This window comes from Dipodomys ordii, unplaced genomic scaffold, assembly GCF_000151885.1.
Source record: "Dipodomys ordii isolate 6190 unplaced genomic scaffold, Dord_2.0 Scaffold82, whole genome shotgun sequence".
Taxonomy (NCBI): Eukaryota; Metazoa; Chordata; class Mammalia; order Rodentia; family Heteromyidae; genus Dipodomys; species Dipodomys ordii.
In genome coordinates this window covers 267,761-292,587 of record NW_012267298.1, presented here as the reverse complement: position 1 = coordinate 292,587, position 24,827 = coordinate 267,761, and the positions used below count along the sequence as shown (strand labels likewise).

Sequence of the window (24,827 nt, the reverse complement as noted above, 5' to 3'; positions counted from 1 at the left end):
TTACATGGGCAGGATAATGCGTACATTTCTTACCAAGCATTGCAGCCTCCTCCTTTGTTTACCCTTCACATCCCTTCCCAGCCTCCCCCCTCCCTGGAGACTCAAGTTCTAAAGAAAATTCTCTGCCCAAAACTGAGTCAGGCCAGGTGTTGGTGGCTCATGCCTGTAATCCTAGGTACTCAGGAGGCTGAGATCTGAGGATCACGGTTCAAAGCCAGCCTGGGCAGGAAAGTCCATGAGACTCTTATCTCTAATTAATCACCAGAAATGGTGCTGTGGCTCAAGTGGTAGAGCGCTTATCTTGAGCTGAAGAGCTTAGGGACAGCACCCAAGCCCAGAGTTCAAGCCCCAAGACCAACAAATCAGTTCTGATGAGCTATTTAGCTTATTTAGGCAATAAGACCCTGAATACTCAATTTCAAAGTTAAATAGCTACATGTGTTTCTGATAAGACCAGGCAGAAGGAATTGTCAAAAAATCAGTTATTTTATTGAGGTTTGGTATTTCTAAATGTTTGGTATTTCTAAATGGTTACGTTCCTTAGCCTTACCGTCTGGGTTATTGAATTTCCAATGTGATGAGACAATATTGATTCCAAAAACTTTGTCATGTTTTATTCAAATAAATGGAATTCCATAAATAATGCACAAAATAATCTGTGCTGGCAGGTCTTCTAGAAATATAGTAGAGAATGTGGCACATCCATACTTACAGAGCATTAATTTTTCATCACTAAAACTCCCATTCCACAGTTACATATTTTTATTTATGACATTTTAAGTCACTACTTGTCAATTTTTAGTAACTTGACTAGCTTAATGATGTTCCGCATAGGACTTTTGCTTTAGTAAAGCAAAATAACCAAATTTCTAAAGGATTTTGATACACTGAGTCCCATTATTTTTGTTAAGCTTCATATGCCTGTAGAAGTCTCATTTTTAGCATGTCTGTTCTGTTCTGCCTCCGCTGTCAACAGTAACAGCAAGAGCAGGCAGCTTTTGTCCTTACACTTCTTTTCCATCCAGATCTCCCTCTGCCATGAAAGAAACCAGTAAGGGATTGACTTGAAATGTAATTTATTTTCGATTATTATTTTTGTGTGTGTGACAGTATTGGGGCTTTGAACTCAGGACCTCTTGCATTCTTAGATGGGACTATATACCTGAGCCACACACACCTTCACTTCTGGCTTTTTGCTGGTTAAATTGAAAGTAAGAGTCTCATGGATTTGTCTGGTCTGCCTTTAAACTGCAGTGATCAGTTCTCACCTCCTGAGTAACTAGGATTATAGATATGAGTTACTGGTGCTAAGTAAGTGATAAATAATTTTTTAATGTAATTCCAGTTTGTGTTTTAACTTTCTAAGGCTAGCAGATATGCTACTGTCAGCGAGAAAGTGCATGCCCAAGTGCTGCAGTTTCTGAAAGAAGGTTACTTAAGGGAAGAGATGGTTCTGGATAACATCCCAAGGTTGCTGAACTGCCTACGAGACTGCAATGTTGCCATCCGGTGGCTGATGCTTCACACTGCTGACTCAGGTAATGCCCATGAACAATGCTTATTTATAGAGATCCACGTAGAGGCTTTCAGAATTCACACAGGCTCTCTTCAACACTTCCTTGTTCTTTCATATCTGTCACTAAATGATCTGCCCACATCATACTATTCTGTGGCCACTCCCCCTTGGTAACATGGCAGCCCCAGCCTCACCACTCTTCCAATCAAGTTCTTCACAGTCCCTCTAACCACCTGTTTCCACACAGGAGTAGTCCACAGTGAAAAAGGCTGGACTTCCTCAGGCTTCAACTCTAAAAATGTGTGCAATTTCTCCTCCACCTTCTCATATCTTTCTCACAAGGGCTGCTTCCATCATTTCTCTTACTGACCTAGATCCATGTACAGTTTACCCACAGTGAGAATATTATGGATAACATTTTAAATCATCTCATTGATTGGCTTTTAAATAGCTGAGTTTGTCTGTTTCTAAATTTCAGTTCCAGTGTCAGGATTTTACTGTGTTGAATCAGCTTATAATCTTCCCTACCAAAGCCTTCCATTTACAAGCATATAAACAATGCTAGCCCTCACTTTAGCCTAACATAAAACCAGCTGTGATTTTCTTGTGATTCTGCTTCAGCTTCAGGCTCTCTCTGGACCTAAGAGTCAAGCCTATGTTTTGGGAGCCAGCAGCCTCCTGGCTTTCCACCCATGCCAAGGCAACCTCGGCATGCCAGAGGTCTGGGTTTCTATCTTCAGCTACATCTGTTTTCCATGTTTGTGCTGGCAGTTGTCTGACCTGATTGCACAAGGATATGATTCACCAGAAGCAAATGATTTGCCTCTCTGGGTATGACTCAGTCATGGGGAAAGTGACGACTTATTTAGCCATGGTAATGTGGCAGTCATAGTGTGTAGATTCTCTGGCTGCCTCCTGTTGGCGCTCTACAGACCTTTCCCCGAGGTCCAGGATGCTTCTGCAAAGCCTGGTGGCTGTGGGGGACACACCCTGAGCAGCACTGGGTAAGTAAGATTGGCTGGCTGCTGAAGCCGGGCCCTAGGCTACCACAGTTCTAGGATTCATCCCTAAACTTTTCTGGTCCAGAATTTTCTAGGATCAGAATGGAAAGAGATGATCGGGCCCTGAGAAGACTGGAACCAATGCTGGTTGTACCAAGAATTTCAATGTTAATGTTCATGGAGATATTAGAGTATTTTCCTATTACCTGGGTTATATCCCCTAAACAAAAATGAAGGCAAATTGATACCAGATTTCTTATTTAATTAGAATTACTATAAAGGCAAATAGAATTCCTGAGGCTTAAAAGAATTATTTTTGTTTGTCTGTTTCATATGTATAGTTTAGTTATACAAATACAAAGCTAAAAATGTTCTCTTACTGTAATCTATATCACCATTTTTAATATACACACCGCCCCCCGCCCCCCCCCCCGAGACTCTGGAAAATGCATGAGAAATGAGAGCTCTACAATTTTCCACTAAATTGAGCCTTTTTTCCACCTTGTCATGTGTCTCCTCCTAATGGAGGAGTAACTTAGAAAGTGATACATAAGACAGCTTCTATGGGCTTCACTTCTGAAGCATCAGAAGGATGCAGGATCTTCCAACATGGCCCTGCTATATATGCATACATATATCTGGGCTGCTGATAAAGGAAACTAAGCAAGCAGGACTGTGCATAAGCATACTGTGGGACTAGTGTGAATCTTGTCTCCTGTTCAGTTAGAATGTTACTCCCAGCGGAGTTACACAGGACTCACTGAACTCCCCAAACTTGTGAGAAATGTTACCAACCAGACAAGCTTGTTCAACTCTCCTTCCCAGGGTACTTATTAGGGGCTGATCATGCAAGTAGTATCTGCTTGACAAGTACCAAAATGTCTAGCAAACCATATTGTTCATATAAGAGATAAGCCTTCTTATCAGTTCTCAAAATCCAAGTTTCCCTATGCCAACCAACAGCCAGCCTTACAAACAGGGTAGCAATCTCAGGCCTTCATGTCTACAGTTAAAAAGCATGGGTCAGTATCTAAACCAAAAACTCCAAGCAAACAGGACATAAAGAGACCACCCTCAAATGAAATGTTACCAAAAAGCTCTGCCCTGCCATTGGAGAAGGGGTAGATATAAGCCAACCCTAAAATACTTAGCAACTTTAGAAATACCATCCATCACCTTGCTGTTTTCATTCAACAGTGCATTAGGAAATGTCTTCCCATGTTAGACTCAAATGACATCCAAAGTTCAGTTGCACTTAATAGTATAGACATGCTCTGTTTTACCACCTGTTGTTATTACATGGTGCCTAAAACTTTCAAATGTTCAAATTGAGGAATTCATCTATTTTATAGATATTCCCTGTTCACTTAATAAGTGAATAATTCTTTTTCTTCCTGTTTCTAGCTTGTGACCCCAATAACAAACGCCTTCGTCAAATCAAAGACCAGATTCTGACAGACTGTAGGTACAATCCCAAAATCCTTTTCCAGTTGCTGTTGGATACTGCACAGTTTGAATTTATACTCAAGGAGGTAAAAATATTGAATGAATAATCACCAGAGTTTTATAGTGCTTTTTGCATTTTAAAGATTTTTTTTTAGTAATAAGATTAAAACTAGGTATGGGTGGCTCACGCCTTTAGCTACTCAGGTGGCTAAGATCTGAGGATCATGGTTTGAAACCAGACAAGGCAGGAATGTCTGTGAGACTCTCATCTCCAGTTAACCAACACAAGGCCAGAAGTGGAGCTGCAGCTCAAGTGGCAGAGTGCCAGCCTTCACAAATACTACAGTATCCCACACATCTTTGATGCATTTCATTGCAAATACCCACTATTCCTCTTTTTCAATTGTATTATGACACTGACAAAGAGTTTCTTTTAAAAAAAAGTATTTATACATACTTATCTCAAAAGAGCACAGTAAAATAAACCGTGTGTTTTTGTCTGATATGGCTTTTCATTAGAAACAAGTATTTTCTTTTTGGTTGTGGGACTTCAGCTCAGGGCCTGGGCACTGTCTCTGAGCCTCTTGGTGCTCAAAGCTAGTGCTCTACCACTTGAACTACAGTGCTACTTCCAGTTTTTGAGTGGGTAATTGGAGATAAGAGTCTCACAGGGACTTTTTTTGCTCTGGGCTGGCTTTAAACTGCGATCATCATATCTCAGTCTCCTGGGTAGCTAGGATTACAGACCTGAGCCACCAGCACCTACCAGAAATAAGAGTGTTTTTTAAATAAATATACAGTACCCTTAGTTACACCATTTTCACTCTGGTTCATGTCTTCATAGGGTTACAGAGCTTTGACAAACAGAATTACTATACAATGTAACAAGAAAGAACGTCTGTAGGTAATTTAGCTCATTCCACATGACTAATTAAATTGGAGTTACAAGATTTGTTGCCAAAAAGGACCATAGACCTAGTGGTAAGAAATTGAATCTCATATTAAAAAGTTGATTCTTGAACCTGCCCCAGACCTTCTGAACTAAATCTCTAGGAGTTGACCTTGAGAATTGGAAAACCTTCAAGGCCTGCAGGTTATGCATATATATTAGAGGTGGTCATATTAGAGTTTTGCCCCTAGATTTGTGTATCATAGCAATGCTGGAGAGATAGCATCAGGGTCAATATTAATTTTTTGGTACGTATTTTTCATAGTCCATGTGTTTCATTTTGGGGTCTTTATATAAACAATCTGATCTGGATTTTTTTTCTTGTAAAACCATAAATCTTTCCTGTCTCTTCAACAGATGTTCAAGCAGATGCTTTCTGAAAAGCAAGCCAAGTGGGAGCATTATAAGAAGGAGGGTTCTGAGAGGATGACCGAGCTTGCTGATGTCTTTTCAGGAGTGAAACCTCTGACCAGAGTGGAGAAAAATGGTAATTTGAGGAGGAACTGGTGTGTTTGAAATGTATGTGCAGATGATTTGAAACCTTAGAAACTGGCCAAAAGAGAAAGTCCTGTGCTTTCATCCTTGTATGCTTGATATCATCCTCCTGATTAGTAATAAAGCTTGGAACTTCAGTCTGGGCTATCTCTAGATTTGTGCTGCCCTGGGTAATGTTCACGTTCATTCTGGACTTCAGGTTCCCTAGCTTATGTTTGAAATATGAAGTTAGGCCAAATCATAGGTTCTGCAACTCTGATTCACAGATAGGCTTAAAGAGTCTTAATCTGTCCCTGCCCTTGTGGGATGCAAAGTTGATTTGGGAAAGGGAAGACAAGATATGTAGCTCTGTGACCTCAAGATATGTCACCTAGGAAAAAAAAAAAAGATATGTCACCTAGGAATATTAATAACTAGTAATGGATCACACTAAGATTCTCGTCTTCTAATCCTGCTTGATTTCTGTTCACCAGTATAAATGCCATCTAGTGGCAGTAAAGCAGACCTGCAGACTGTTAAATCTCCAATTTTACTTTAATAATATTGATCCTGCTTCTTTAATTTGTCTAGTAAGCACAAGGCCTTGAGTACAAACATCAGTACCACAAAAAAAAGTTTATAAGCAAAATGCATCTTGGTCAATGTCATCCCTTCCTAAGCTGTTTTTTAATGCTTAATATTTGTCTTGGTGATCATATTCATTTCTGATGAAACTATTTATAGTGATACAGTTTTTTGTAAAAAAAAAAATAACTCTACCACCTTTAATTGTATTCTAGGTTTTTTTATTTATTTAATGCTGTTTGGTTGATCTAAAATGTGTCTTCAAAGTGTTTTATTATTTGTGTTGGAAAAAATTAGCCAGTTAATTAGAAAGTATTACAGACTAAGCTATTCATGTAGAAGTTTAATCTGTATTATAAGGGTACATGTTCCATATATTTTATTGGTAGTGTTTAGAAAAGTGACAGAAGGGGCTAGGAAGGTGGCTCAGTGGTAGAGCGCTTGCCTTGCATGCCAGAGGCCCTGGGTTCGATTCCTCAGCACCACATAAGCAAAAAGAAAAAAGCCGGAAGTGGCGCTGTGGCTCAAGTGGTAGAGGGCTAGCCTTGAGCTGAAGAGCTGAGGGACAGCGCCCAGACCTAGAGTTTAGGCCCCATGACCGGACCCCCCCACCAATAAAAAAAAAAGAAAAGTGACAGAATCAGTGTTAGGTACCTAGTAAAAACTGTGAAAATGGATTTGTAAAAGATTATTTAATTAAATTCAAAGCCACATTTATAAGAATTCTGGATTTCAGTTGACTTTTTGTTGTGGTGGTTTCTATATTAACAGAAAATCTTCAAGCTTGGTTCAGAGAGATCTCAAAACAAATATTGTCTTTAAATTATGATGATTCCACAGCTGCAGGCAGAAAAACTGTGCAACTAATTCAGGCTTTGGAAGAGGTAAGAAAAGACTTTTCATGTTATAGTTCTTGAGGACTTTTTATGGTTTTGCTTATATATTTCTGAACTTATTATTTGAAGTAAAAACTTTATCAAGAAATCATTAAAATGGTAAATGCTAGCTTATTTTGTTTTGTTTTGAGATAAGGTCTTAGTTTGTAGTCCAGGCTGGCCTCAAACTCATAATCCTTCTGTCTCAGCCTTCCAAGTGCTAGGATTACAAGTGTGGGCCACCCTGCCCAGCCCAACTAGTCTGCATTTGGAGTATTTTCACAAAAATAGCACAACAGAAGCCATTCTGATGTTTTAACTAAATGTGTTTATGCAACTCAGGTTCAAGAATTTCACCAGTTGGAATCAAATCTACAAGTGTGCCAGTTTCTTGCTGATACTCGCAAATTTCTCCATCAAATGATCAGAACAATTAACATTAAGGAGGAAGTCCTGATCACCATGCAGATTGCCGGGGACCTTTCTTTTGCTTGGCAGTTAATTGACAGGTAATGTAAAAAGACTGACAACTTGCCCTTGATGAAAGACACTGAGAACATCCTCTAATCACGACTCTCTCTTACAGTTTCACATCCATCATGCAAGACAGCATACGAGTGAACCCCTCCATGGTTACTAAACTCAGAGCCACGTTCCTTAAGGTGAGCAGAGAACAATGAGGTCACATTGTCACGAGTATCATGTTGACTGTCCTTCTGACCAAATTCATTCATCAGACCATTTAAGGCTTTTGTAGACTCAGGATCATTAGCAATTTTTTATGAGAGCAGAGTTTCAAAAGATGCCAGAAACATTTGTTTGATATTAAAATAAAGGTTGGAAATCATAAAAAATGTTTTTAAATGAGATCATTAGTTACTAAAAATAATGACTCATGAGCCTTTATTCTCTAGATAATGAATTAAGTTCTCCTATTTATTCATTAGAGGTTTTTTTATTGATCCTTTATTATGAACTAGTCAAAAACATGGACTAATGGTGAATGACAAGCATAGCTGTTGCTCTCAACATAATTTCCACATATGGGAAGTGAACAGAGAGCTTACCGGTGACTTCTGACCATAACCAGCTCTATCAATTCCAGAATGCACTTGTTTAACATTTTTAAAGGTCTGTAATGATAGCTGGGTTTTATAAGTGATGGCATATCACAATTTACTTGCCATCCAGTTCTTTCTGAGTGGTCCATGAAATAATGGCACCTCTTATACTTGATGGTGTCTGAAGGGTGGGTTGAGCTTTCTCCAACTTGAGCTCATGTCAGTGGTCACCTGGAGGGCTTTTTACATCACAAATTATGAATCACATCCCACCCTTGAATTTCTTATTAAGTCAGTTGGGGTGGGGTCCAATTGTACACATGACTAACAAGTTCCCAATTGATATAAATGCTGTTGGTCTAGGGACCACACTGAAAGAACCACTGCCATAGCAGGTAAATCATTTTTTTAAAGGAATTGGTGGAAACTACAGTATTGATGAAGTTTGGTGTTTGTTGCCCTCTTTTGGATAAAACCCAAGGGGTGGATACATAAACATTTTCTGCAAAGAGGAATTTCTAGGACTTTGGAAGCAGAGAAAGATATATCTTATTTTTCTTCCAGCTCGCCTCTGCCCTTGATCTTCCCCTTCTTCGTATTAATCAGGCAAATAGCCCTGACCTGCTCAGCGTGTCTCAGTATTATTCTGGAGAATTGGTGTCCTATGTGAGAAAGGTAAGAAGTGCATCAAGGTAATTTCTGCTTGTATGGGCTAACATGCTGTCTTGAATATAGAAGGTATTGTTGGGCCCTGTCAAAAGTTGTTTAACCTTTTCTAATTGATTCCAGAAATTTGTAGTACCTGAAAGCAAAGGTATTCATGCTGCCACAGTGCACATGAGGACATGTTTTTACTAGGCAAAAAAGTTTATAACTAATTTTTTAAGTGCCAGTAATCTTGATCGCCATATTCTCCATGCAGAAATTGAGGAACAGAGATGATAGTGACTTCATTAAAATCACAGAGCTGTTTGGAGAAAGCAGCAGATCTAGATCTGACATAGCCTCTTCAGAAGTAATTTGAGTTTTCATGGGAATTTTAGGCCTTGCTGCAGTCACTTTATAATGGAACAAGGAGCTAGACAGGACTGACTTCAGAACCAATCTATGTTACCTATTAACCAAGTGCACTACAATGATGTCATGGGACATCTTTTTAAATCTGTACTGTGGGAATGTTGCGTTTTTTAAGTTTTTCTAGGCAAAATAACTCTATGTTTTGTAGTAATAAATATTTGAAGAGATCTTATGCCTGCCAACAGTTATAAAGACAGCTCTTCTAAGTTTTTGGCATTTCTTTCTATAGACAAGTTGCTGTTGGTACCACTGGAACCTTCTTGCTGTCATCCTAACATTTATCAGCTAAGAGAAATGAAACCGATGTTTGATCATATTTCCTTCTTTCTCTCCCCCTAAAGGTTTTGCAGATCATTCCAGAAAGCATGTTTACATCTCTTCTGAAGATCATAAAGCTTCAGACCCATGATATCATCGAAGTGCCCACTCGCCTGGACAAAGACAAGCTGAGGGATTACGCTCAGCTCGGCCCACGCTATGAGGTAGCATGTTCCTTTGATTAAAACTAAAGCTGTGAAGTGTCATAGGCCTGAGACTCCTGCCATGGTCCAGGGATCACCAAACAAGTTCTGATTGGTTATCACACTTGTCAGTGCATTGTGGTTTACATTTCAGGACCATCACACTTTCATTCTTAACATCTTTCTGGTGTCCCTTAGGGCTAAGTGTTCAGTGGAAATGAAGCTCAGCCGCTCACTCATCTGCTCATATTTTATACTGACTTGGAAAACTGTCCTGCCCTCTTTGGGCTGGATTGCTGAGACTTACCACCTTTGTTCAGGTGCAACCTGACTTAGGATAATTATGTCCCTGCAAACCCATTATAGGTTGAAAATATCTTAAGTAGAATATGCATTTAATTGACCCAACCTGCTGAATATCATAGCTAAGTCTGTGTTCCTTAAATACACTCAGAACAATTACATTAATATATAGTTAGGTACAGTCATCTAACACAAGTGTCAAATATTTCAAGTAATTTATTGAATACACAATACAGCATCTGTCTACCTTGTCCATGTCCTGGTGTTTGCTTGGAAAGAACATGGAGGCCAGTGAAGGGAAGATGACCCCAAAGAGTCTTAGTTGGTCTTTTCCTTGTCAAAGGTTAAAGAACTCTTTGGCTAACAGCAGTCCTTCACCATTGAGCTTATTCCTGTCCCAAGCCTGTAAATATCCTTCGTGCAGCCAGGCGGTCATTTCCTCTTGTCTTTACCCATTCCAGGACTATGAGCCAATCATTTTATCCTCCATAAAAATGATGAGTCTTTTACCTGAAGTATTACATTGGTCCTCTTTCTTTTTGTTAAAGGTTGCCAAGCTTACTCATGCTATTTCCATTTTTACCGAAGGCATCTTAATGATGAAAACGACTTTGGTCGGCATCATCAAGGTAACATCTTGATGCTTGTCTGTGTGGCCTTGTGATTGATTGGACTTTCCTGCTAATTATCATATGTGGAACCAAGAGTGACCTTACTGTTGTATCACAGTCTGAGTTTGGTTTCTGATTTTTTTTTATTACCTTTAAGTAGCTGTACAAAGAAGTTCCAATTCAACGAATGAGTTTATAAGTACAATGCATCGTAATCAGTATCTCCTCTTACATCTTTATACCCTGACTTGTTTTTATTCAAGTATGGATAAAGGAAGAGAGAGCATTACTTGTTCATAACAACTGAAGGCTTTCTGATAGTATAATCTTGGAGTGTCTTTAGTAGTTCAGGAGAAAATGTATGGTACCAGTTTTCTGTTTTAATCAAGAATTATTTAAATCTAAGAGAAATATATTTTGCTGAATTTGTGTATGTGTTTGTGTGCCAGTTATGGGGCTTGAACTCAGGGCCTGGGCACTATCCCTGATTTTTTTTTTTGCTTATGGCTAGTGCTCTACCACTTGAACCACAGCTCCACTTCTGGCTTTTTTATCTTGATGATTAATTGGAGATAAGAGTGTCACATATGGGGCTGGGAAGGTGGCTCAGTGGTAGAGTGTTTGCCTTGCATGCATGAGATTCTGGGTTCAATTCCTTAGCACCACATAAGCAGAAAAAGCTGAAAGTGGTGCTATGGCTCAAGTGGTAGAGCACTAGCCTTGAGCTGAAAAGCTCAGGGACAGCGTCCAGCCCCATGACCGATAAAAATCAAAACAACAAGAGTGTGTCACATACTTTGCTGCCCAGGCTGACTTTGAACCATGATCCTCAGATTTCTGCTTCCTGAGTAGCTAGGATTACAGGCATAAGCCACTGGCATCTGACCAATTTTTTTTTTTTTTAATGTCAGTTGTGGGGCTTCAACTCAGGGCCTGAGACTCTTTGTGCTTGAGGCTAACGTTTTACCACTTGAGCCACGGCACCACTTCCAGTTTTTGAGATGAGAGTCTCATGGGAACTTTTCTGCCTGAGCTGGCTTTGAACCATGATCCTCAGATCTCAGCTATGATTACATGCATGAGCCATCAGTGCCCGGTTCAGGCCACATCTTTATAAATAGTTACAGAAAAGAAAATGGCAAAATTGTCTTGTTTTTTGTTCACTCCCTCTGACCCTGTCTCTCACTGTTTCATGCGGACAATCCCATTCAGCCCCAGTTGACTCCCCCAGTGTAACAACAAGAATCCAGAATGCAGGGTCTTCGGAAGGGTTGGCAACCCTCAGTAATCTTTGCAAGTTAACTTCAGAGAGTTTTTCAAACATTTACAAGGGATGTAGGCCCACTCTGATCACTAAGACTTCAGACAGATCACTTAAAGAGGTGGCAGGGTTAATAATTTAGTCCAAGCTATACAAGATAAATAAGGGCAGGAAAAAAAAATAAAAAGTCCAGATTGTTGGGAAACAAGGCAGGAAAATGTCAATTACAGCGTCTGGAAATGGTCTTTCCTCTGAATTTCTTCAGGACTACCTTTTTCTAACTGCCATTTGATGCTTTTTGATTTGCACTTAGGTGGATCCAAAGCAGTTGCTGGAAGATGGAATAAGGAAGGAGTTAGTTAAACGAGTCGCCTTTGCCCTTCACAGAGGACTGATATTCAACCCTCGAGCCAAGGTACCAATCACCCAAATGAGGTTGTGCTGTTCTCTCAGTGAGAACATGGCTAACCCACCATGTGGGCAGGACCTCTCCTCCTCTCTCTTGTATATCTAATGCCACAGCTTTGGAATCCCTTTTAAAATCCACTCATAAGAAAATCCTCTTTAAAACAAGCGCTTCTTCCTTCAAGTTGTTGGTCCCCAAGTGCAAGAACTGAAGTAAACTTTGCGATTGTTATTCTTATAGTTCAAAGAATTTATTAGACATAGCAGTTAGGAAATATAAAGGCCATAACTTTTTATTTGGCTTTATCTGTTAGAAAATATGGTCATTTTTCTGGTATATTTTTCACCTCAATGAGTTATTTAAAACACATCATTCAACTGTTCAGCAAATGCAGGAGTGATACCATTCGTATCCTTTTTCTTTTATATTCCTTTATATGAGGCTTATTTCTTAACTGGCTGAACTCTATTCTTGGCTGAATGTCTGGCACAGTTGCCAGTCATGCTTGTTGTGAAGTTGGAAATGAAAAAATCTAATGAAGGTTTTAGTTGTTAAAAATCTAGTCCAATGTCATACACTCTCCCTTCTCTACAGCCAAGTGAATTGATGCCCAAGCTGAAAGAGTTGGGAGCTACCATGGATGGATTCCATCGTTCGTTTGAATATATACAGGACTATGTCAACATTTACGGTCTGAAGATTTGGCAGGAAGAAGTCTCTCGTATTATAAATTATAATGTGGAGCAAGAGTGTAATAACTTCTTAAGAACAAAGGTATCTAATAAATCTTAAAGCTCCTGACTAAATCTGTTACTTCCCATGAGTAGGTACCTCAGAGCACCTTGAGCCATCAGAAGAGCAGCTATGGCACCTGACTTCAGGGAGCTTTCTGTCCTATGAAGAATGCAGGCAGAACTCACTGGCTGTATTCTATGGCTGCTTGCAGTGAGCCATTGAGAGTTCTGAAAATGAGATTTCCTCAGTTGGATTCGGACAAGGCACTGTCCCAGTCATTCTACTGAACCTGTTGTTTCCGGAGCACCAGCAGCACGTCAGGCTCCACCAGCCCTTTCCTCGCCTCCTAACCTGCACTTGACTACTTTCCAGATCTTTCATTTCGGCCATCCTAATGGGTGGGAAATGGTACCTCATTGTGGTTTTGACATCACTCCATAATGGGTGATACTGAGCAACTTTTCACCCGCTTATTGGCCAACATATATTGTTTCTTAGGAAAAACGTCTACAGAATCCTTTGCCTATTTTCAGTTGAGTGGTTAAAAAAAAAAATAACACCAAATACAGGTGTTCATAAATATGTGTGCTATGATTTATTTAGACAGTAGTTAACAAAGGGCTTCTCTACAAAGTTTTATGTTAGGAGCTGACATGATTTAGATGACATCCTCTGAAGATTACTTCCAGCCTTATGATAGCTTAGATTTTTATATTAACACAGTACATGTCAACTCAAAAGACAAAAAGAAGTTTCTGTATTCCTTCTCACTTCTCCTTGGCCTCTTCTTTCACAAATGTGTTTCTTCTTTGGTGAAGAGGGGCGTTGCTTTGCCAGGCCACAACCACTGAGCTACATCTCCAGTCTATATTTGTTCTTTATCATTAATATGTAGCATTTTAGGCAGGCTATTAATACAGTGTTCAAAGTTTGCTCTTCAAAACCAAGGACCATTATGGTCAGTCTTTATGTACTTTAATCTTTGTAAAATTAAGTGGCTAACTGGGTTACCTTGTTAAACATATACTAAATATTTGTGGTTTTGTTTTCTAGATTCAAGATTGGCAAAGCATGTACCAGTCTACTCATATTCCAATACCAAAGTTTACACCAGTAGATGAGTCTGTAACGTTTATTGGTCGACTCTGCAGAGAAATCTTGCGAATCACAGACCCAAAGTAGGTGCTTCTGGATTCTACTGACTCAGAGGTGTACTCCCTTGTTCGATACCCTGATCTTGTACTTGTCAACCCAACACGCTGACCCTAAAAAATGACTTCCAGGTTTCTTAATGCATTCAAAAAAAATTTTTTTAATCTTATAAGTTGGATAAAGGTTTATGAATATAATACATTTTGATCAGTGTTACCCAGTAGGCATCATTATTATTCCCATTTTTTTAAGTGAGTTTTAAAATTCATTTTCAATTTTTGAAAACTAAAATTGCTGTAAATCCAGTTGAGGGTGGCTGAGATAAGAGGACCATGAGTCCTTAAGTGCAAGGCTAGCTTGTGCTACTCAATGATACCTTCTCTAGGAAAACAAAACAAGACAAGAGGAGGCACAGAAAGGCTTGGTGCTTTCCCATCACCACACAGATAAGTAGTGGACCCAGCGGCCCTAGGCCTCCAGAATCCACTGAATGCAAACCACCTACCTTGGTGAGCAGTGAAGCACCGTACGCACTCAGATCACATAGGTTCTGCATTCGCAAGGAATAGGTAAAAATCTCCTAATTAAAATTGTCCTTAAGAATACTTTAGGTAGACCCAAGGAAGATAGCCATGCTGCCGCTTGACAAATCCAGCTAACCAAGCTTTCCTCCTCTCTTCCTCATTGTTGAGGCTTGTGGGAACAGTTGTACTCAGATTGCCTGAGGGAAGAGCAGTTCGTGCCTTCTATCTCAGTTTACCCCCTGGTTACTTGCTCACTGAGGTCAGTGAGTAGTGGAATTACCTAGAAGAAAATTACCCTCTTCTTTCTCTCTCCCAGTGTTTCTATAACGTGGCTTCATTGTACTGACATCCAGTCCTCGCTAATTTTGTTTCTTAAGCCTTAGGAAAGTTGACTAATTTTATATAAGCTTCCCCCAAAATTTCCAGCAATAATGTATTGTTTCTATGACTCACGGGTAGACCCCAAAATGTAAAAGAACCAGCAAGTTTTGTAATTCTTCCTTTCTTGATGCCCATGGATGGAGTCCCTGAAGACCATTTAAATATTGCCTCCTCATGCCTCATGTGATGCATGGGAATGGTGGGATTCCATGTCATATATTGGTTTCAGGGTCCAAATTGGGGACCTCAAATGACACATTCAAAGTGTGTCCAGTGGTAGGAGAAAGGCACTTTGAAGCCTGAAAGTAGAAGCTACATGCAGTTCTGGAATTGATCTCTTTTTACTCTTTACATTTCTACCTTTAACCTCCCTTGTTCCTGTGATTCTTTTAGCTCCCTCCCAAGCCCTGTTGGGGTTAAGTATGTGGGATGTGGTAGATTTTAGAATGTGGAGCCTATGTCAGTGGAGCTTGTTGAGAATGCAGGGTCTGGGGCTCCCCCACACCACCTACCAAATCATTCTCCAGGAATGGAACACAGCTCTGCCAGTGATTCATGGCTTCTCCCCCCAAGGCTTGAGAACAAAAGGTTTGAAATTGTGGTTTAAGGCATAGTACTGACACCAGGCCTTTTGGGGCATCGTTCTACCTGTAAAATGAAGAGACTGAGGATGATATAGGGTGACTTTGAGTGCCCAGTAGGTATTGTTGGTTGGTACCATTGTCTTCATCATCCTCTTTCCTGAGACTAAGGGTCATTGGGTGGTGCCTGGAAAATGGCAAGTACACTTTAAGTAACTGAGAGGAAAGAGCAAATGGCATTTTCCTCATAGTCTTAAACTTAGAGCACAGGAACGCTTAAATTCTTTCACTAAGTGGACATGATACTAGGCTCTGTTTTGATCCCAGTCTCTGACAACTCAGGCACAACTGGGCTCTCTAATCCTGAAGCCTCATAGCATGGTTCCAAACCACTCTCCTGACTCAGCGGGAATAAAGAAAACTAATAAGCAGCATGGAGTAGGCAGAGGTGGTTACTGGAATGTAACTGTCCTGGTGTACTGGGTGGTTCTCATGCAGACATATTAGATGCCTAGCCACAGAGATTAGAAAACATGAGGCGTGTAAAATAAACTCTTATTCTCGGTATTTGATGTCCCACCTCATCTTGAGTCCCACATCACTTGATGCTTTCCAAGCTGCTTTGAGTTTGTTTTGCTTTCATTTCAGAATGACATGTCACATAGACCAGCTGAATACCTGGTATGACATGAAAACTCATCAGGAAGTGACCAGCAGTCGCCTCTTCTCTGAAATCCAGACCACCTTGGGCACATTTGGACTGAATGGGTTAGACAGGCTCCTGTGCTTCATGATCGTGAAAGAACTCCAGGTGAGCCTAGGGGGCACATGCCTGTTTGCACAGGGGAGACGTGACAGCAGTAGGTATTGGTGGGCAAGTTAAATTCTCCTAACTGCTTTTACACTCTCCCACGGATGTGTGTGACAAAGATGATTTTGACTAGGTAGGTAAGAATGGGGAGTAAACGAGTTTCTTTGGCCAGTGTCCTATTTCTGTGGGTTGTTTCAACTTAGGAAGAAACAATCCATAGAAATATGGACAAATTTTATTTTTATCTTTGAAACTAGTAACTCCTGCCACAACAGCTGTTTCTACTGGTTACCTACGTTACTGCTCCCTCCTTCATCCTATTTAGAGGCTGCATGAGTAAGGGGCGATCCGTGTTCTATGCCGCATTTGAGTCACCTGGACTATTACTTGCTTTGTGCATCACGTTTGTCTTTCTTTTTTTTTTTTTTTTTGTTGGTCGTGGGGCTTGAACTCTGGGCCTGGGCGCTGTCCCTCAGCTCTTCAGCTCAAGGCGAGCGCTCTACCACTTGAGCTACAGCGCCACTTCCGGTTTTCTGGTGGTTTATTTGAGATAGGAGTCTCACGGTCTCTCCTGCCCGGGCTGGCTTTGAACCGCGATCCTCAGATCTCAGCCTCTTGAGTAGCTAGGATTACAGGTGTGAGCCACCAGCGCCCGGCTTCATGTTTGTCTTTCTGACCATGGCTTCTTGCTTTTAGAGTTTCCTCAGTATGTTTCAGAAAATTATCCTGAGAGACAGAACTGTTCAAGAGACTTTAAAAACCCTCATGAATGCTGTCAGCCCCTTAAAGAGCATTGTGGGTAAGTGTTGTGAGACTTACCTGAAAAAGAGCTCACACTGCTGTAGTCTCTGCATTTACTAAATAGAAACTGTTTTAATTTTTCAGCAAATTCCAATAAAATTTATCTTTCTGCCATTGCCAAAACACAGAAGATTTGGAGTGCTTACCTTGAGGCTATCATGAAGGTATGTGGTGGGAGAGAAGGAGGTGACCAATGCTGTGTTTTCTAAGTAAAGTCATTTATTTCTTCATTTCCTTCCTGGGGCTCTGGTGACTAGGGCCTCATGCTTCCCATTTGCTCAAGAAAACTAGTTCTTTAGAAACGGTATTATCCAGCCATACTTCCATACAAGGAGATAAACATTTTCACCCAAGTTCATTAATGAACTCATCTTTCCATTTACAGATAGAAGCAAGGACTGATCCAAGTTTCTATTACAACAGAACATTTGTCCCTTCCCCATCCAGTGCCCACATAGAGAAGCTCAATTCTTTGGGGGATCATGAGTTATCCTCTCACTATGAATAAAATACTATCTTTGGAACTAAGGAAGAAAAGCAAGCTTAATCTGTTGGATGGAAACACAACTTTGCTCCATCTTTCTGGGCTCAGGGTGAGGCAGAGCATCATGGCACAGAAGGCATGGTAGAGGAAAGCTGCTCACCTAATGAAGTAGGGTTTCTGATGGTAGTTCCTAATCCTGGAGCTCTTATTCCAAAAGATCACAAACATAGCTTCAAAAAGTACATCTTTGTGGGCAGGGATGTATAGCTAGTGGTAGAGCGCTTGCCTAATATGGATATAGCCTGGATCTAATTCCCAGCACTACAAACATTAAGTAATAAATAACACCTTTTCTATTCCTGGCTAACTCAGGAATCTTAGGCTTTGGGGCATAGAGTCTTCCTCAGTGTACCTTGCAGGTATTCTCATGATCCAGCAGGTATAATGTGGTCTCAGTCCTGGCGCAAGCCCAAGAAGTCCTTATATCTCTAGTGTTGTGACCCTGCTCGGTTGTCATGCTTCTTCCTTCTCTTGCTCATTTACAGGTTGGACAGATGCAGATTCTGAGACAGCAGATTGCCAATGAGCTAAATTATTCTTGTCGGTTTGACTCCAAACATCTCGCTGCTGCTCTGGAAAATCTCAATAAGTAAGTGCCAGGATGTGAAACTACTTGTCTGTGGGCTTGGATTGTTTATCTTCCAAGCACCCCCAGATTCTTCAGTTCTCACTCTTAAGTTTTAGAGATCTCTAAATTTCTAGACCTCTATCCATCCCATGAATTAAAAACCCGTTTTGGGGGGAGGGTAAAAAGGAGAGGACATGATTGGTGGGAAGACCAGTGAACAAATGCAGTCATATCCAGTGTACATTATGTAAATTCCCATGCATGTATTATGCAACTCAGATGATGAAAAGAAGCTCTCCATCAGCTTCATGTTATCATCCATTGTGTTGCCTCACCTTAAAGTTTGTGACAATATACTTCCCAAAAAACAAATGGTACCCCAGAAGCAAAGTTAGAAGTTAATGCATGTAACTGAAGTAATAAAGTGAACATTTCAGATGCGTTAGAAGTTAATGCACGTAACTGAAGTAATAAAGTGAACATTTCAGATGTGTTAGAAGTTAATGCATGTAACTGAAGTAATAAAGTGAACATTTCAGATGCGTTGCAGGTCCTTGGTAGAAACAGGGCAATATTATGGGAAAAGGAACCAAGCATTCACAGTGCAGCGCTGAACTAGGCATCCTGAGCATGCGTACTTTCTCCTCAGTCTTGATCTCTTTGGCACCATAGATTCTTGGATACAAGGGTCTACCTTAGTCTACCAAGATAGAACTGATAATGGCTCATGTTAACATTTGTGTAAATTGAACTAATCATTCACTGCTTTTCTCCTCTCTTAGGGCTCTCCTGGCAGATATTGAAGCCCACTATCAGGACCCTTCACTTCCTTACCCCAAAGAAGATAATACACTCTTATATGAAATCACAGCCTATCTGGAGGCAGCTGGCATTCACAACCCACTGAATAAGGTTAATCTTTTGTGTAGCAACTGACATCTCCAAGTATTTATTTGTTATGAGCCAAGCATTGTGTCGATCCAGTCCCTGAATTATCTCAACCTCACAACCAGTGTGAAATCGGCCATTCTTAGGTCAGTAACTCCAGGAGTTAATAACTGCCCCAGGGCTCCACCCTGGTGAGGAGGGGACCAGAGAGGGACAAGAGCCTGTGCTCCCAACCAGTGTGCCCTAGCTCCTGTGGGGTTGAAGACAGTAGGATGGCCAAACTGTGAATGCCGTCTTCTCTGCCTGGCCATGTAACTAGAAGCGAGACTGACCTGTGACAGTGCAAGGGCTTAGCTTTTCTGTCATGTACGGTCACTCGATGCCCTACGGGGCTTTCCCTCTCTCCTGCTGCAGTATCTGCCTCCTGTATTTTGCTTTCCTTTCCCATTCTTGCTCATCATAGGTTCCTCTTTACCGATGACATTGACAGAAGGGTGGGCCATAAACTGTTGATCTCAAGCAAAGTTGTCCTTTCTAAAGGGGCTAAATTGTGAGGTAGATACTTACATTTGCCTGGAGTCAGGTTAAATATAACTTTGAAAGCAGCAAATTCATAGAACTCTTGAGTACTATGTTTTCCAGAGTAAATTAACCTTGATGCATTCCATCTGAAAGTCTTCTGTGTTATTCACTAACATTAACCATCCACTTCTTTTCTGTGTCTCTCCAGATTTATATAACCACCAAGCGCTTACCTTATTTCCCAGTTGTCAACTTCCTATTTTTGATTGCTCAGCTGCCAAAACTTCAGTACAACAAAAATCTAGGTACTGTATCATATTCATGCTTTGCAAATCTAAGCAGCAACAATAGGTTAATATGTAATGCTATGGAACTTGGGGTAGAAGACTATGTCAGATAAAAGACTTATTCATAATAAAATGCATATTTGTGAAATCTTACGTCTTTGTGCATCTGAAAGATGCCCTTCATGAAACATAGATCAGTGGACTGAAAATCAGCCAGGTGCGTAGCAGTAACCCTTCCAAGGGTTAACCATGCAACCTGAGGAGCATGGGGACTTTAGCTTTGGTTCTCTAATTTGGACACTAACAAGGTTCGTGTTTGATATATATTCCAAAGGCAAATACCTCACTTGGTGCTGTGATTGTTCCCTTGCAGGAATGGTCTGCCGGAAACCTGCTGACCCTGTTGACTGGCCACCACTTGTTCTGGGACTGCTCACTCTGCTGAAACAGTTTCACTCCCGGTACACTGAGCAGTTCCTGGCATTGATTGGCCAGTTTATCCGCTCCACAGTGGAGCAGTGTACAAGGTACAGAGGACCAGCCAGGAATAAATGGAACATGTCTCATGCTTTGCATGGCAAATTCTTTCTAACACCCTAGCAGAAATGAGAACTGGCTGCTTATCCTTCTCTGTTAGGCAAGGCAGGGTGCAGCACCTTACCTGGAGCACTTAGGCATATCCGCCTAGGGAATTCACCCTGTCTGAGAGTCTCCTGTAGGTGTACTTGGAGAGATTTTTCCAAAAATGAATTGTGAGCATGATGCGTAGGGAAAAGGGGAAGAGAGTGCAGTCTCGTTGCTCTGCCAACTTGAAATCAGCTCTCAGTCCTCAGTGAGCCTTGCACTCCTCATAGGTCACCTCCAGGATGTGTCAGTGTCAGGGCCTAGGCACAGGATGAGGTCCCATAGAGCAAAATAATAATTGCATAGAAGTTGCTCTTTTATGGGGCTGGGAAGGTGGCTCAGTGGTAGAGCACTTGCCTTGCATGCATGAGGCCCTGGGTTCGATTCCTCAGTACCACATAAGCAAAAAGAAAAAAGCCGAAAGTGATGCTTTGGCTCAAGTGGTAGAGCGCTAGCCTTGAGCTGAAGAGCTGAGGGACAGCGCCCTGGCCCAGAGTTCAAGCCCCACGACCAGACCCAAAAAAAGAAAAAAAAAAGAAGTTGCTCTTTTATGACAAACTTGTCAACCTTAAATCCCTTTGGCTATAATTGTGGTATGAGAACATTGAAAAGACCATCTGCCCAGGGTTGAGGACTTGAAGAATGTTCGAAAGTTTACTCTCAAATAAATGTCAAATATATGTAACTAAGAGGACGGGAACATATCAGACCCTTCCAGACACTGAAGAGCACCAGAGAGAGATCTGGACAGACATCAGGGGTCATATTGTAAACCAGAGTTTGAGCTTTTTATGTATTTTGTGGTAGTATCAGGGCTTGAAGTCGGGGCCTGAGCACTGCCCCTCCCTTTTTCTTTTCTGGAGGCTAGCACTCTACCACTTGAGCCACAGCTCCACTTCTGGCTTGTAGTGATTAATTGGGATAGGAGTCTCAGGGATATTCCTGCCATGGCTAGCTTCCAACCTTGATCCTCCTGAGTAGCTAGGATTAACAGGCGTGAGCCACTAGGACTCAGCTTGTAAACCAGGTTTTATCCTGCATAGATTTGAAGATAAGAGCAAGATGTTGGCTTGATAGAAATCAAGAGTATGCTCTGCAGACTTGTTCTCTGATTTTGTTTTGGTAATCTGTTACATATTTATTTCTTTAGTATTCAGATCTGAGAGGTGCCTGGGCTGTACAAAGCAGGTATGTACAAAATAGACTGTTCTCTGTTGCAGCCAGAAGATACCTGAAATGCCTGCAGACGTGGTGGGTGCTCTTTTGTTCCTGGAGGATTATGTTCGGTACACAAAGCTCCCCCGGAGGGTAAGCCATAGATATTAATGCCTACTGATGGTAACAACTAGAATCCTGGGCCTGTGGCCCAGCTCATTCACAGCCCTGGCCTCTAAGCCCCTTCCCCCTGCTGTGCTTCCCCCCCCCCACAATTGCTCCACCTTCCCGCCAGGTCTAGAATGTTCCAAGAGAACAGAGATGAATTCAACCTTCCTTCTCTTCCTCCTTCCTCTCCACTCTACTTCTTATGAGCAGACCACCAAGTACAATAAGATGGCTAACCAGGAACATATTCCCAACTGGCCAGAAGGGGAAAAAATCAGCTTGAATGATTTTTCTTTCTGCTTCTTGTTGTCGAGAGCAAGTTAGCTCTGTGTCACTTGGGCTAGATGAATGAATGGCTCAAGTATAGAGTGCCTGCTTCAACAGGGAGAAGCACTGAGTTTAATTCCCAGTATGTCCCACCAAAAACAAAGCTTGTGCCACTGTTAAATTGAGTTTGGGTATTAATTGGAAGTGTTCAAATTTATCACTTTTAAGGGAATTAACATTAGAGATTCTTTTTTATGCTAATACATTTGGTGAATTTCATTTAATTAACAAGTGATACCTTTACAATGAGGAAAAAATTAAGCAATGCCTTTGAAAAGTATGCCTCTCTAGCACATAAGTCAGCTAGTTCTCATCCCACTCACTCCCATTCCAGTCTGCTCACAGCTTCCTTCCCTAGGAACAGCTCAGGAATAAACTTCGCGGGACCATCCTACATTTTCCCAGGGCCTTTTTCTCCTAAGTGCACCCCACCCCTTCCCACACCAGACAGCCTGTCCTTCCTCTACTGCTAAAGTACACTGGGTAACTTGAAGTTACCTTTTAAATAAGTGCTCCACCAGATCAAAGAGCCTTGAAAACTCGTTGTAGACAGGGAATCACACAGCCTCCCCTAAAATGTTAAGTGCTTCCAGTAAATGAATGCAAGCAGACCTCAGGCCACCAGGCCAATGTGTTCCAGAGAGTCATTCTTCCCATGAATTCTGCTCTTCTCTGACTCATCTTGCTCCAGAGGCTATGCTCCTTTCTTCCTGGGAAAAGTCGGGATTTGTTCAGCTGTAACACTAGCGACCATTTAATTCCTTTGTTTAATATTTCAGGTGGCTGAAGCACATGTGCCTAATTTCATTTTTGATGAATTCAGAACAGTCCTGTAGCCTTTTTCTCCTTCAATAAAAAGATCATCCTGCAGTATTACCACCATCACTAAACTCAGAAATGAAAAGAAACAACTGAACTGCTCATCTAACTGCATTTTCATTCCATTGTGGGAAGCATCATTCTAAGACAGATGTATCTCAACACTAGTTATAACTAATTAGCACCAGTAGCTCACAACTGTAATCCTAGCTCAGGAGCCTGAGATCTGGAAATCCTGCTTTGAAGCCAGCCCAGGCAGGAAAAGTCTCTGAGACTCTTATTTTCCTGTTAAAAACCACCAAAAAGCTAGAAGTGGAGGTGTGGCTCAAATGGTATGCTACTGCCTTATAAGAAAAAGACAGGCCCTGGGTTCAGGCCCCCCACACACAAAATCATGGAATTATATGCAATTTATATCATGTAGAAGCAGAACCCTTTTTTGTATTCCCTCTTATAAATGCTGAATGTAATTGTTATGTATAAATCTCTTTAATTTTATGTTCTAAAGAACTATTTGTGCAATTGAAGATTTTCAGTAAAATAGTATTACCAGTATCAGATGGTCCTGCTTACGATTCAAAAGCTAGTTTTGCATCCTGTAAAACATCCTGCTTGCCCAGCTAGATGGTGGGACTTTGGTCCACCCATGATTGGCACCTGGTGGGCAGCCAGACCAGTAGTACAGGGAGTGACCAGTCTGTATCCATGTGCCTTCAAGATGTTTGGGGTTCACCATGGTGTCCAGTCCCAGACACCCTGATGGCTCTCAGCAATCTCCACTACAGGGACCTGAATTTTCAGCTGTTCCTGCCAGCCTCTGCCTTCCATCCTCTACAGACCCTGAGCCAGTTCCAAGCCCCACCACCATATATCTTTTTTAGAGGAAAAGAGAACAAGGTTTAGCCAAAAGCTTTTAACTCCTTCAAAGTCCAAACATGGTTCTTTCTACATGAAATGTTGCTGTTCTCTGATAGCATCTTGGGTAAGAACCGAAAATATGGTTTGTGAAATGCTGGAGTCATCGAATCATGCTGCAGGAGCACCGATTATGTAGCAGGAGGCACACTCTGAGTCCTGGTTCTGCCACTAACCAAACCTTTTCCCAAGCCAGCCTACTGGTGTCACCTGTAACATTAGGGCTAAACTTTTCAGGTTCCTTCAATATTCTGATTTGACTATTTCACTGTCACATAGAAAGGGTTGTAACAAGTCATGGAGAAAAAGCCTCACAACCTGGCAACAAAGCCCAGGACAGGGTGTTTGTGTGTATATGCCAGTACCAATACTTGAACTTAGAGCCTTGCCTCTCTTTTTCACTCATGGCTGATGCTCTACAACTTGATCCCCATCTCCAGCTTTTTTTTGCTAGATTATTGATCTCAACTGGCTGAGCAACTATAACTATAGGTATGAGCACAGGTACCCAGCTCAGGATAAGATTTTGAGGGAGCTGTTTTCAACAGCTTTAAGGAATTTAAAATCTTTCACTCTGCAAAGCTGGTACTCAGAAACAGCCACATTTCAATATCTTGCTTGTCTGTTAACATTAAACACAGTGAAGAGAAAGCCAGCTACTAAAAAGACCAAATCTAAGAATGCAAAAAGGTAATCAGAATATAGAAGCTAAGTAAGAGCCTCCAGATGCTTCACTAAAATAAGACAGAAATGATTGGATTTGCCAGTGATTTGGCCGATTGACTTGAATTTCTCATTCAAGTAAATCAGAAAACTTTAGGATTCATTTTAGCCCTAGTCTTTGGAATCTGAAGTCACGTTCCAGATGGTACTTATCTGCAATTTGCATGGTGTTTGGGGGTTGCTGAAGTTTCATGATACTCAGAACAGAGGTCTCCAAAATCTCCATTAGAAATAAACTCAGGAAATTTGAACTGGTACAGTGCATGTTTCCAGGAG

At 41.1% G+C, this 24,827-nt stretch overlaps 1 protein-coding gene across 1 annotated transcript in view; it reads left to right on the top strand.

Annotated features, from left to right (window-relative positions):
* Positions 1-22,967, top strand: part of Kiaa0196 (KIAA0196 ortholog) — a 55,707-nt gene extending 32,740 nt beyond the window's left edge. The window contains exons 7-27 of the mRNA XM_013025126.1: positions 1,367-1,538; positions 3,922-4,049; positions 5,270-5,399; positions 6,743-6,855; positions 7,189-7,355; positions 7,433-7,508; positions 8,472-8,582; positions 9,326-9,466; positions 10,297-10,377; positions 11,934-12,035; positions 12,621-12,800; positions 13,815-13,939; positions 16,048-16,210; positions 16,907-17,009; positions 17,096-17,175; positions 18,041-18,144; positions 18,906-19,035; positions 19,742-19,838; positions 20,194-20,347; positions 21,665-21,752; positions 22,874-22,967. Coding sequence (XP_012880580.1) covers positions 1,367-1,538; positions 3,922-4,049; positions 5,270-5,399; positions 6,743-6,855; positions 7,189-7,355; positions 7,433-7,508; positions 8,472-8,582; positions 9,326-9,466; positions 10,297-10,377; positions 11,934-12,035; positions 12,621-12,800; positions 13,815-13,939; positions 16,048-16,210; positions 16,907-17,009; positions 17,096-17,175; positions 18,041-18,144; positions 18,906-19,035; positions 19,742-19,838; positions 20,194-20,347; positions 21,665-21,752; positions 22,874-22,930 — 2,502 coding nt within the window. The 3' untranslated portion in view covers positions 22,931-22,967. The remainder of the gene's footprint in view (positions 1-1,366; positions 1,539-3,921; positions 4,050-5,269; positions 5,400-6,742; positions 6,856-7,188; positions 7,356-7,432; positions 7,509-8,471; positions 8,583-9,325; positions 9,467-10,296; positions 10,378-11,933; positions 12,036-12,620; positions 12,801-13,814; positions 13,940-16,047; positions 16,211-16,906; positions 17,010-17,095; positions 17,176-18,040; positions 18,145-18,905; positions 19,036-19,741; positions 19,839-20,193; positions 20,348-21,664; positions 21,753-22,873) is intronic.
* The last annotated feature ends 1,860 nt before the right edge of the window (positions 22,968-24,827 follow it).